Below are 13,443 nucleotides of genomic sequence, written 5' to 3'. Positions count from 1 at the left end.
TTCTGTTTTTGTGCCAGTACCACACTGTCTTGATCACTGTAGCCTTGCAGTATAGCCTGAAGTCAGGAAGCCTGATTCCACCAACTCCGTCTTTCCTTCTCAAGATGGCTTTGGCTATTCAGGGTCTTTTGCGTTTCCATACAAATCATAAAATTTCTTGTTCTAGTTCTGTGAAAAATGCCATTGGTAATTTGATCGGAATTGCATTGAATCTGTAAACTGCTTTGGGTAGTATAGTCATTTTCACAATGTTGATTCTTCCAATCCAAGAACATGGTATGTCCTTCCATCTGTTTGTGTCATCTTTGATATCTTTCATTAGTGTCTTATAGTTTTCTGAGTACAGGTCTTTTACCTTCGTGGTTAGGTTTATTCCTAGGTATTTGATTCTTTTTGTTGCTACGGTGAATGGGATTGTTTCCTTAATTTCTCTTTCTGATCTTTCATTGTTAGTATACAGAAATGTAAGAGATTTCTGTGTGTTAATTTTGTATCCTGCAACTTTACCGAATTCATTGATTAGCTCAAGTAGTTTTCTGGTGGCATCTTTAGGATTTTCTATGTATAGTATCATGTCATCTGTGAACAGTGACAGTTTTACTTCTTCTTTTCCAATTTGGATTCCTTTTATGTCTTTGTCTTCTCTGATTGCTGTGGCAAGGACTTCCAAAACTATGTTGAATAGTAGTGGAGAGAGTGGACATCCTTGTCTTGTTCCTGATCTTAGAGGGAATGCTTCCAGTTTTTCACCATTGAGAATGATGTTTGCTGTGGGTTTGTCATATATGGCCTTTATTATGTTGAGGTAGGTTCCCTCTATGCCCACCTTCTGGAGAGTTTTTATCATAAATGGGTGTTGAATTTTGTCAAAAGCTTTTTCTGCATCTGAGATGATCATGTGGTTTTTATCCTTCAGTTTGTTGATATGATGTATCACATTGATTGATTTGCATATATTGAAGAAGCCTTGCATTCCAGAGATAAACCCCACTTGATCATGGTGTATGATCCTTTTAATGTATTGTTGGATTCTGTTGGCTAGTATTTTGTTGAGGATTTTTGCATCTAAATTCATCAGTGATATTGGTCTATACTTTTCTTTTTTTGTAGTATCTTTGTCTGGTTTTGGTATCAGGGTGATGGTGGCCTCATAAAATGAGTTTGGGAGTGTTCCTTCCTCTGCAATGTTTTGGAAGAGTTTGAGAAGGATGGATGTTAGCTCTTACCTAAATGTTTGATTAAATTCACCTGTGAATCCATCTGGTCCTGGACTTTTGTTTGTTGGGAGATTTTTAATCACAGGAAAAAACTGTTTCTTGTGGAAACTAAGAAATAAGAGATTATAAAGAATAGGATATGATGCAAATTCAGACATCTGTGGAAATGTCACAAGTTTACAGAAAGATTTTTTTTAAAGAATTCAGTAATGCATTTTCCGAGATTTAAAAACAAACAAACAAAAAGTTCTGTACCATCAGTGAAGCAAAACTAAGAGAAGTCCAGTGTGGACTACAACACTGGAGAGGAATGGAGAAGCCTCGAGAAGAACATGGAAGAGGTGCTACAAGAAGAAAGCTGGAGTAAAGACATACAGTGTTCAAGGAACAGCTCAAAAAATATTGGCCATCTCCTAACAAAAGAGAATAATTTTAAGCCTACAAAGAAAAGGACACTGGTGCCACAAGCAAATGTTTCATGCAACCAATTATGAGAAGAAATACACAAGATAAAATAGACAACGGAGAGTTAGAAGATCTCCAGAATAAGAAAGTGAAAATCAGAGAAGACAGAGTATGACTATCTCTAGGGCAAACATCATGTTACTTATTGCTGAAAAACATAGAGACCTCTTACAACCCAAGTTAAATAATGAAATATTAGCTATTCGTGAACTGGAAGGAAAAAAGAAGTAGGAATATAACTTTTGCTCATTGTAGATAGCCCAAGTTAACCTGGAAAGTGACTCAAACCTTGAAGCAGAAAACCCTTAGTACACTCATGATCAGAGAGACACCTTTTGGAAGCACATGAGCAGAATGCAGTAGAGGAAGTGAAGGTATGTAAGCAGGGAATTCAACAAATAAAGGGTAAACTACAGAAAGTAAAGGCATCACATAAAAGATCAGTTTGCTGTCAACAGAGGACAAGATTGTGACAACTGGCTGCTTCCTGTGATACTAGAGGAGCTCTTCTCTGAAAAGCAGCCACCTCCCTGAGACAAAAAAACAATACAAGAAAACCAACTATTCCAATGACCAGTGGCTATAGAACAAGCGATAATGAAGGCCTTATCATCTACTACATGCCTGGAGAGGCTTTCTAGACCTGGGGGTGGTGCTGTGAGCCAATGCCCCGAGGAGGAAGAACACTGCACTGCCTACTGAGGTATCTGTGAGATCTCTCTATTCCTCTGACCCTGAATGGAAGAGAGGAACCGAGAATGGATCATATGCTCAGGAGTGCTTCTCCACCTCATCATAGGAATTGGCTGGATGTCAGAAAACACTGCTTCCTCTAACCTGAGCCCTTGGGCAACAGGTAAGGCCTCTTCTTTTATCCCATCCATTTCAGGAATGCCTCCCATGAGTTCCCAGTAAGAGTGTCCCAGCTGGCCAATCTGGACCATCCCCTCAGCACAGTCAGCTCAAGCACCTTCACTTTGCCTTCCTCACACTAACCCAGGGGGCCTCCGTCCCAGCCCTAAGAGAATCACCACCACAATGGACCTGCCCTGTGGTCAAGAATGCCAGAGACCTGAACGGGTGAAGTGTGTGCATATGTGGAACCCCAGTAAGGCACACTGTATTGGCGTTCCGACAGGACCACAAGGCTTCTCTACCAACAGGATCTTGGCATTTCTGGTGTGCATACTACTCAGTGGATGGTGAATGAATGAAGCAAGAACTCAGTAAATGAACGAGCAGCTCACTGCTGTAGACTGTAAGACGTTCAGTGAGCAGGTCAGGTATGTGATCTACCTGAGCTGTACAGATGTTGCTGGTAGCCTTGTCTCTCCGGATGTGTTGCTCCCTGGTTTGAAGAGCAAGACGATACACTTCTTTTCCACTGGCATCTCTGGACCAAGAATAAAATATTCAGTTAGCACAGATCATCATAGCACCAGGAGTTGCTATAAACAGAATGACTTCTTGCCTTCCCACCTTGAAGTGAATTCAGCAAAATTACTTAGGTGCAAGGCCATAATGAAACAATTTCCAAACCGTCTTCTTCTAAATGCGACTACTAATTTTCAGTTTGTAATTTGAGGATTTGAGGCACTGAGATATATACAATCAGCTGGGAACCTTAAAAGAAAATTTGCCAGGAATCCTAATATAATGATGGTGATTGAGGATTAAACTTCACTCTGAACTTCTTGGCAGACTCAGAGAAAAGGGAAATACCTGACAAAGGAAGCAGAATTTCTATACTAGAAATCTAAAGCAACTGTATGGCTATAAATAAAGAATGTTAATAACCTTACCATTTGTCTCTAATAAAATTCCTCCTTTCTTAATACAATTAAAAATCTAGGTAACCACAAAGATTCAGCAGTCTTATGCTTTATTTCATCATGCTCTCGGGTACACTTTCCAGAAAGGTAAGAAGTTCAATACAAAAATCAGAAGATGATAATTGCTATGTGAAATTCTTTTAAATTAGAATTTAATTTAAATTCTAATCTGCCTCGTCTCATCTGGTGAAGAGACATCCTTGAAAGAAGCTACTGTAAGAATACTTAAAGAAACCATTATTCTTTACATTAAAAAGCAAAGTACCTTTTGCTATCGTGTGACAAAGTGAAAGTATTTCATAATTTCTCATCACCATCACATCATTCACTAATTCAGACTATTCACTTATATTAAAAGCCCAACTTTGATGAAAGGTCAAAAATAACATGCTAAATTTCCGCAGCAATAATCATGGCATTAACCTCAATTCTTAACCTGAGGATTTTCATCAATGAGAAGCACTCAAGGAAGTCGTTTGGAACTTACTCAAACAGCCCAGGGGCAGACCTATAGGAAAGAATGCGTGCCACACACAGTGTGTGCATGATAAGCTCTTACTGCACGTGCCTTTACATAGCCATATGGCGTGTTAATACTTTTGAGAAAGAAACTAGTTAGATATAAAACACACTGAAAATATTCAGTCTCTCAAGGCTTTCATCAACCTAAAATTCATTTCTATGACTTCAATACAAATATGTTATAAATTGTACACATACTTTTCCAAATATGCACAAATTCATGGCATTTGAGAAGAGGTAACTGGCATTTGAGAAGGGCCAGGTATAGGATAATGGGTGTGTGTGTGAGTGTGTGTGTGTGTTTGTGTGTGTGTGTGTGTGTATGTGTTGGGATGGGATTGAGGGGATAGTTAGGGCATTGACACCCCAAACATTCACACCCCAAATACATTCTCTCTTCTAACTCTATGCTTACATTTCCTTAATTGACCGAAAATGGCCCAGTTAAATTCAAAGAGAAATCAACAACTTCTGTGATCAAGAGAAGGAGCAGGCAAAACTCTAACCACAATAAAAGGGAAGGAACGTGTGCTGCTTTACCTTGTTACCCCCACCATCCTTCCAGGCATCATTCTCACCAAGCTTTCTCTGACAGCGAAAAAGGCTGCATGTGGTCCGCCATAGCCCAGAGGCACCCCAAATCTCTGTGAGCTGCCCAGGGCAATGTCTACCCCAAATTCTCCAGGAGGCCTCAGGATACACAGAGCTAAAAGGTCAGTAGCACAGCAGGCTAAGCTCTAGAAAGGAAACAAGAGAAAATGGACATGGTTGTGACCTTCCCTGAACAGTGGGAGGATAGCAAATCATCTCCACTATAGGCAGACTGGCAGAGTTGGTTCATATCCTGTGAAATTTAGTTACTCATTCATTCATTTAAAATATTTACTGAGTGCCTACTATGTGCCAGGAACCAGTGAAGAAAACAAACTTGAAGAAAGGAGGCAGGAAGGAGGCAGTTTTATCTTATCAGGTGATAAAGGAGGTGTGGAAATTAAAACACAGCAAAAAGAGTAACAGTAATAATTCAACGTTGAGACACACCTCCATGGACCCCCATAACAAGAGGTCTGCCTACCGCAGCCTGATGGGCTCTCTCCACGAGCTCCGTGAAGTCTTCCACCTTCCCCTCAGTGTCTGGGTACTGGAACAGCACTCCACTGACATCTTTTCCACTGAAGTCCATTTCATGGGGTAACTTCAGTTCAATGAGGACTCCAGCAAACCTGGAAAAACAGAAGACAAAGAACAACCATGCTTTTGGTTTACAGGAAAAAACAAATAACCTACAGTTTCTTTAACATGATAGTGATCTCGGGTGGCCTCGACCCACAGGGGCTTGAAGCGGGGTTTCAGCCCCCGGTCAGTGATTGAGGTCTGGTAGCGGCGGTGAGGGCACTGAATCCTAGTCACTAGACCAGTGGTCAGTGACAAGGCCCTGGCCCCAAGGTTTTGCAGAAAAGAATCCCCACAAAGTCGAAAAGTAGTGAAACAAGTATTTATTAGGGGAAAAAAGGAGCAGAGCACGTGTGGATAGACACATGGGTGGGCTCAGAGAGAGTCTCACCCTTGTGGCAGTTTGAATCACTTATATGGGGCATTTCTTCCGTGTTTCCTTTGACCAATCATTCTGATTTGCCTGGTTCAAAGTCCATATTTGGTGTATCTCAGGATTTTCCCACGTGTGTGTGCGCATCTCTTAGCCAAGATGGATTCCACCAAAGAGGCCTATGGGTAGGTTTGGCCACTTGGCATCACTCTCCTTTTGACCTCCAAGGACGCTTTCTGTGCATGTGTGGTCAGGGGAGGTCTGCTAAATGAGGAATATGTTGTCTCTTATCTTCTATCTGGGCAGGGCCCAGCCTCCTCTCCCAATTGTCCTGTTATTCCTGTCTCAGAGTATCCGGTCCACAGGGAATGAGCTCAGACCGTTTGCCCTGGGGGCCCATCTGTCTCCTGCCTCAATAGAGCACTCATATTCTGTGTCCTTCCTCAGTGCCCCACTCCCTACCTCATCCCAAGACACATACACCCTGCACCCCATACCCGGCCCTTCAGTGGTAACTGCTTCATACCAATTGATGTGCATCCAACAGCTTAGCTTGTTTCTCTCTTCTACCCTTGGCGCCCCCTCTCCCCCTTCCCTGTCAGAACCTATGCCTGAGACAGGAGCAGAAACATGCCTTCCTAGGACTAAACAACCAATACATATAACTACAGAGCCATCGCCACTTTGACCTTGGGTAGGCCTTAGGTGAACTGAAAACCTCAGTTAGACAAGGAAGAAAACCTTCCTTAGGTTCCTGAAACTATCTAATTCCTATCACATGTCAGAAAACCAGTTCTGAAGGAATGGTGGTATAGGGTCAGGGGAAATGCTTTTACAAGGAGAAACCAGGTAAACACACTCATATGTGGTAGTTGTGCTGTGTTTGTTTTATCTGATTACAGCATTTAAAAAATATAATATGCTTTCATCCACATCATACTAAGCTAGGTATTATGTGGATTCCCTATGAGCCATGTTTGCAGGAATATATACAAAATCATAACAGTTGTGTGAGAGTTCCATTTTTACCCTGTGCTTTGCAAACTTTTCAAAAACACTGTTGAAATTATTTTAATATTCGTAATTTTCTTTTTACAAAAGAACACAAAACAACGTGGTAACTTAATATAAAGCAAAGGCGACCAAATCCATGGTGTATTATTCCCTGAATTCTGACACAATCTTACTTACCAGTGAGATCATAGGAAGAAAGTGGGAGGGAAAGTAAAACTCAACAACCCCAGCTTAAACCAGGTTCACTTTCAGTTTGGAAATAAGAGGAAGAAACAGCAGAGGTGAGCATATTATCCCTGAGTTCAAAATACAAATAAAATTAATTACTTGGCTCGAGTCTGGACGACAGCTATTGTCTGTGGGTGGCAACGAGGATCAACAAAAAACTTCCTCCTTTTGTTGTGTCTGTTGAAAAGAAAAATAACAATTCAAACATGAACATTAAAGAAACCAAAGTATCTTCTAAGAATGCAAAGCAAAGATGGTACTTAAGGAAAGTCTGAGCATAGGATAAAAAATTATGTCATTAATAACTAATAGTTATTTAACATCTCCTGCTTAGAATTCCAACTGAAATCCAATTCCCATTCTAACCCCATTTAGCAAAATCAATCTTAAACTGGCTTAAATTTTAAAAAAATATACTATGAGACTATTCACTTTGTTGTACAGCAAAAACTGGCACAACAGTGTACAGCAATTATATTCCAATAAAGAGCTTAAAAAAATATACTCTGAGGAAAAATAAATAAAAGGGTAGTGATTAGGCACAAGTAGAAACAAAAAACTAAGTCTTCTAAATAAAATTATTGGAGAATTTTATTGCCAAAGGAGCATTTAGAAATTATCTAAACCAAGTGTCCTCACTTAAAGAAAGTGGAGAACTCAGATAGGTTGTGACATGTGCAGGGCCACACAGCTGTGGAAGGAACCAAGTTGGGTCTAAGACCCAAATTCAGGGAGTTCTCTAATAGTCGATGGTTTCAGGAAACAAAACTAATGGGGGTGCATAACAGTTTGTATGTCACAAGCACATCTGGGTAAAAAGAAACGAGTACAGGACACAAGTATTTAACTGCTCAGAAGGAGTGATATGACCAGTTAACAGTAGGTTTCTCAATGGAATGGGACTGAGAAACTGCAAGGTTTCACTTGTCTTTATATCCTTCTCTACTACTTAAAAACTTCCACTATGAAAAGGTATTATTCTGATAATAAGTATAAATTCAATAGAGTAAGTAGAGTTGGGGAGATACAAAATTAATTATCCAATGCACAATGCTCTTCAAAGTCTATATCTAAATAACTGGAGAAAATGGAACAGGGAAGGGCTAAATCGCACCCCATGTCAGATGTTTCTTTGATTTTAACCCTTGTTTTTTGCTGCTTTTGTTATTATAATCATACATGATGGCCTGCCTCAGGGAACCCTGCCCCTCTGCCTGAATGTTAAACTAAAGTGTCTCTGTTCAGCTCACAGGCAGACAATCTGCCCTGCCCACCTGTGTGAATGGCTGAAATTAACATACCCCTCAAAGAGTCAGGTCATTCCCAGAAATGTTTTGCAAGACTGATGGCCCTTTCACTTTACTTCCTCACAGCCTTTCCCTCTCTGATTCTATAAAACAAACTGGCGTCCAGACCCGATAAGATGGTTTTTTTCAGAGACATTAGTCTGCCGTCTTCTCGGTTTGCCCGCTTTCTGAATAAAGTCGTATTCCTTGCCCCAGCCCTCATCTCCAATTCATTGGCCTGTCGTTCGTGGCCAGCAGATTGAGCTATCTAAGCCTAGATGGCCTAGGATGGAAACAAAAACATTGCTATCCTAAAAAACATTTCTCTAAAGATAAGAAGCACAAGGCTGCTTTTCAAGGGTAAAATTAAATGTAGATGGAAGGTATGAGAATTAAGAGAAAGGAAGCAAATCAAGCATTTGCAGAGTGTGCATCTCTCAGTGACTCTTAATCAGTTCAGGAGAGAACCCCTGAACCATCAACTACAAAGGCCTCAGCTTCTGCAGGAGTGAGATGAAAGCTCTTAACTAGAAAAAGGGCATGGGGGGTGGGGGGGATGGGAGAGCAGTGAGAAGGTGGATCAGGAAGAGATAAGGTGAAAATGAGTGAGAAGCCGAGAATAGAATAGGAATTCCATTCCTTTCTGACTGTCCCTAAGATAACAGGAGGAAGAGCCTGAACCCACCCCTGGGACTTGGGAAGCAGAGGGCCTGGAACTTAGAGACCTCCATATCTGCCCAGTGAGTTGGGGGTTCACAAGTGCAACAGTGTGATTTATAAGAAATATACATTTGATCATTCAGACGACCACTATATATTTCTCATATATATTTGGTCTTTGTCCAGTTTCTGGCTCACAGCTCCCAAAACTCTTGGAATTTCCAAAGTGTGGAACGTGATCAAGGTGTCTTTTGTTACGTTAATAAGGCTACTTTTGCATCCCACAGAGGAATGCAGGCTGGTTGCCAAAGGCGCCACTGTGTGGTTAGGGGGTTAGAACTTGCAGTCCCACACCCTGAGTTCCAGCGAAGTAAGAGGGGCTGGAGGCTGAATCAATTGCCAATGGCCAAGATTTAATCAATACTGTCTGTGTAATGAAGCCTCCATAAAAAACCCAAAAGGGTGGGATTTGGAAATCTTCTGCACTGGTGAACATGAGGAGATTTGGGAAGAATGGGAATCTCTGAGGGAGCATGGAAGCGCTGAGCCTTTCCACATCTGAGTTATATCATTTGATAATAAACTGGTTCTAAGAAGTAAAATGTTTCTCTGAGTTCTGTGAGCCACTCTAGCAAATTAATGAAACCTGAGGAGGTGGTAGTGCAAATTCCAGTCGATTGAATACAGGTAACAACCCATACTTGAGGATGGTATCCTGAGTTGGAGGGGGTTGTTGGAACCCCAATATATAGCCAGTTGGTCAGAAGCACAAGTAACAACCTGGGCTTGCGACTTGCATCTGATGCTGGGCAGGGGCAGAGGGGTGGGGCACAGTCTTCTAAAACTGAACCCTTAACCTGTGGAATCTGATGCTATCTCCAGCTAGATGGTATCAGAATTGAGTTGAATTCTTGGACACCAGCAGGTATGTGTTTGTTTGCTGGTGTGAGAGGAACACCCCTCCCTAACTGGAAATGGTACCAGAACCAATTTAACCACCCATCAAGTCTGTGGAAGCCAAGAAAGAGATTTACATGGGCATTCACAGTGCAAACAAAGAATGTTACCCACCAGCTCTACAACAATCAAGCCATGAGCCACCACACTCACCCAGTCAGCTAGGGCCAGTGCCCCAAAACCTGAGAGATCCACCATCAATGTGGGCAGATTTCCCTACCAGAAGACCATCTACATGAGAATTCTACCCAGAGGGAAGGTAAACTCAAATGTATTCACAAGGCAAAGAATGGAAGAAGGCAAGGAGTTGGAGAATTATTGTTAACTAAATGTTAATCAAAGTTAACCATGACCCAGCAATTCTATTTCTAGAAATGCATCCTCAGGAAATAATTAGAACTTTTGACAAAGATTTATCATAAAGATGGACAAAAATATCATTAATGACAGTGAAAAATGGGAACAACGTGTAACAATAGAGGTGAGGTTACATGAATTATGGTACTTCCATGCAAACGAGTTCTACTATTGTAGTCAATAAAAGACACAGTATAGAAAGCTGACTAAAGAAATGGGGAAGTGTTCACAAAATATTGTTAAAAAGAAAAAGAAAACAAACTATAAAACATTAAATACAGCCTGAGAAGAATATTCTTCATAAAAATGGGTGATACTTATTTACATATTACATTGCAGATTGCTAGTTCCTACCCAATATCCATTCTCCCTGTTACCCACAGTAACAGAACCCCAATATGCAGGGGAAGCAATGTGCCCAACTGAAAAAAACTACATTTCTCCAGGTCACTTATAGGAAAGGGTGGTCAATGAAGCATAAGTAAGTTGTTGAGTGGGGGCTTCCAAAACACTATTTAAAGAGGCCTTATTTTGCTAGAAGTACCCTTTACTTCTTCCTTAAGGCAGAAGTCATGGCTAGAGCTTCAGCAGTCATCTTGTGACGAAGAGGACTGTGGATAGGGGCTGTTGCCTTCCACTGCAGAAGATATAGAATGTCGCGAACCATCCCAGTTCTACAAGGATCAAGCCATTAGGCACTGCAGCTGCCCACTGCCAGAGCACCCTGAGAGGAATTTAGGATGGAGAAAAACAGGAAGTGTTACAAGCTTTGGAGACTAGCCCAAGATAATTAAGATGCATTTCTAAGGCATAATTTCAGTAAGCCCAGACTTTTACATCTTCCCATACACTGAGAAGCACTAACATCATTAACCTGACACGTCTATTCTTGGTGGTTAGCGATGATATTCTGATGTTCTCCTACGTGGCTTTTTTTCCAGCAAAAAGCTCCTACGTATTCTGACTCCTCCCTGACATCTTCAGAGCAGTTCCTCAGAGCTATGTGAGGGCTGTTGTCCTCAGTAAGACCCCTGAATAAAACTTAACTTTTAGGTTGTATGTTTTTCCTCAGTCTACAGGATGAAAGCCTCCCACTAAAGATGGCAAAGAAAAAGGGGCATCGGTCCTTGATACAATCCCAGAGTTGCTATAACATCCCTGAACTTAACATTAGGTATGTGAAGAGCAAACCATCTTTCTTCATAATGTTACACAGTAAACAGCAGTGGCTTTTTAAATGTACTGTATTTCATATCTTTTCATTACCTCAACTAACTAGTAAAATGATACTGATGTAATGTATCTCATATGCACGTGTGTGTGCGTGCGCGCGCACGCGTGGGAGAGAGAGAGAGAGAGACAGAGAGAGAGAAAGAGCGAGAAAGTCACTGGGCGCTGACCGGGGCAGGCGAGCCCCAACCTGCACGGCAGCTGTGAGACTGGAAGATGCCCCTCACCCTGAGGGTATCTCATGCTGGGCCTCTCACCTGTGGCACAGCTGCATTGCTTCTGCAGCTGCAGTGGCCTCATCCAGCAGGGATGCGTTAGCCATGTCCATGCCTGTGATGTCACACACCATGGTCTGATAGTTGAGTAAACTCTCCAGTCTCCCCTGAGACACCTCTGGCTGGTACGGAGTATACTGGGTGATCCTGTAAGGGACACAAAAGGCTATGTCCAAACCATGAATCCACTATTCAGAAAAAGTTCATGAAATGCCATCATTTTAGAATTCAATATCTGAAAATTAAGTTTGCCTCTCTTGGGAATTATATAATACAGCAATAAGCTTACTTTTTGTCCTTTGTAAGGAAGCTCAGAATTAAATCATAGTAACAATATTATCCTTTGGGGATAATCAGAACTTACTTTTCTATCCCACTAAGTTACTTAATGTTACATTTCTATTTTAATGATATTATCATAAGTATGTATTTTATTGTAAGTTGGCTCTTAAAATCCACTTGAGCCTATCTATGGTACTATAAACAGAATTAAAAAAAAAAAAAGCTCACCTCATTCATGGTTCACAATAGAAAAGCATCCAAGAATATAATATCTAAAACTCAAAACTTTTGGTCTGGGGGGAGAGCAGCTTTGTTTATACTAACCAGAAGTTCTACGTGCTCCTAAAAAAGTAATAGAAGTCTACTTAAGAATTGTTGGGAATTCCCTGGCAGTCCAGTGGTTAGGACTCCAACTTTTACCACCAAGGGACTGGGTTCAATCCCTTGTCGGGGATCTAGTATCCCACAAGCTGTGAAGCACAGCCAAAAAAAAAAAAAATTTACTATCCAGTTTTCAAAAGCCTATAGAAGATTGGAGAAAAAAAAGATGGTGGCGAAGTAGAGGGATGTGGAATGCATCCCTCTCCACAGATGCATTGGGAATGCACCGAAGGACGCAATAATTCCCACAGAGAACCAACTAAACACCAGCAGATGACCTCGGACACCAGAAAGGACCGCAAGGATCCCGACATAACTGGTAGGGAGGCATCTACGACGGCTCAAAGAGGGTGAAGCGAAGCGGCGGAGCTGTGGCAGACAGGAGGGAGTGAGAAACACACAGAAGGTTGCACCCCAGCTCAGCGTTCCCGGACTGAGACGTTGATTCACAGCTGAACAGAGGGTCCGGGAGCAGGAGCGTGGGAACTGGAGAGCTGGTTCAGGGTGAGAAAAATTGTTGCCAGTAAGGTGACGGACCAAGAGGACAGGAGGGAAGAGGTCCGCGGCAAGGAGTGCCCGTCCCTGAGAGCTGCCCGGCCATGATGGCGGCTGGATGCTGCAGGCTCACGGGCAGGGGGAGGAGCTGCAGGCATAGCCTCTCACCCTCTTTCGGGCACCTCTGCAACAGGCAGTGGAGAGACGCCCTGTGGGCCACCTAAAGCACTCAGGGATAACAAGGACCCTCAGGCACTCGGGCGGGGCTAGATTAAAACCCCTTGGAACTCTGGCAGCACAGAGGCTGCAGACGGAAGAAGGAAAAAAAAAAACCCGAGAGAGGCCCAACTCTGAGACTTTCTGTTTACACCTGAGCCACCGGCGTCCCTCTGCAACAGGCACCTCCAAGCCCAACTGAAACAACATTGCGCCACTGCTCACTCACTCCCAGGGGAAGGAGCCACTATTGTACCCTCTCCCTCTCCACACACCGATGCTTACAGACGAACAATAAAGGAAGCTCTGCTGGCCACAGAATAATGCAAAAAAACCCAAGGTGAGTAGAAGGACACTTACAGCTGAGACTCTAAGGAAACAGAAATATTAGTATCAATCCTATTGAACTGGTCCATTTTGGGATCAGTTCTGGATTTTTTTTCTTTCTTTTTTCCTTTAATAATTACGATCTTAGTCCTA

At 42.0% G+C, this 13,443-nt stretch overlaps 1 protein-coding gene across 1 annotated transcript in view; it reads right to left on the bottom strand.

Moving 5' to 3' along the window:
* Positions 1 to 13,443, bottom strand: part of GLDC (glycine decarboxylase) — a 103,557-nt gene that overhangs the window by 58,610 nt on the left and 31,504 nt on the right. The window contains exons 4-8 of the mRNA XM_057722314.1: positions 11,572 to 11,736; positions 6,924 to 7,001; positions 5,112 to 5,259; positions 4,577 to 4,773; positions 2,979 to 3,075 (exon numbers count right to left, since the gene is read on the bottom strand). Of these exons, the coding sequence (XP_057578297.1) occupies positions 2,979 to 3,075; positions 4,577 to 4,773; positions 5,112 to 5,259; positions 6,924 to 7,001; positions 11,572 to 11,736 (685 nt within the window). The remainder of the gene's footprint in view (positions 1 to 2,978; positions 3,076 to 4,576; positions 4,774 to 5,111; positions 5,260 to 6,923; positions 7,002 to 11,571; positions 11,737 to 13,443) is intronic.

The sequence above is a fragment of the Hippopotamus amphibius genome, chromosome 2 (genome assembly GCF_030028045.1).
Source record: "Hippopotamus amphibius kiboko isolate mHipAmp2 chromosome 2, mHipAmp2.hap2, whole genome shotgun sequence".
Classification (NCBI taxonomy): Eukaryota; Metazoa; Chordata; class Mammalia; order Artiodactyla; family Hippopotamidae; genus Hippopotamus; species Hippopotamus amphibius.
This window is presented reverse-complemented; position numbering and strand designations above follow the sequence as displayed.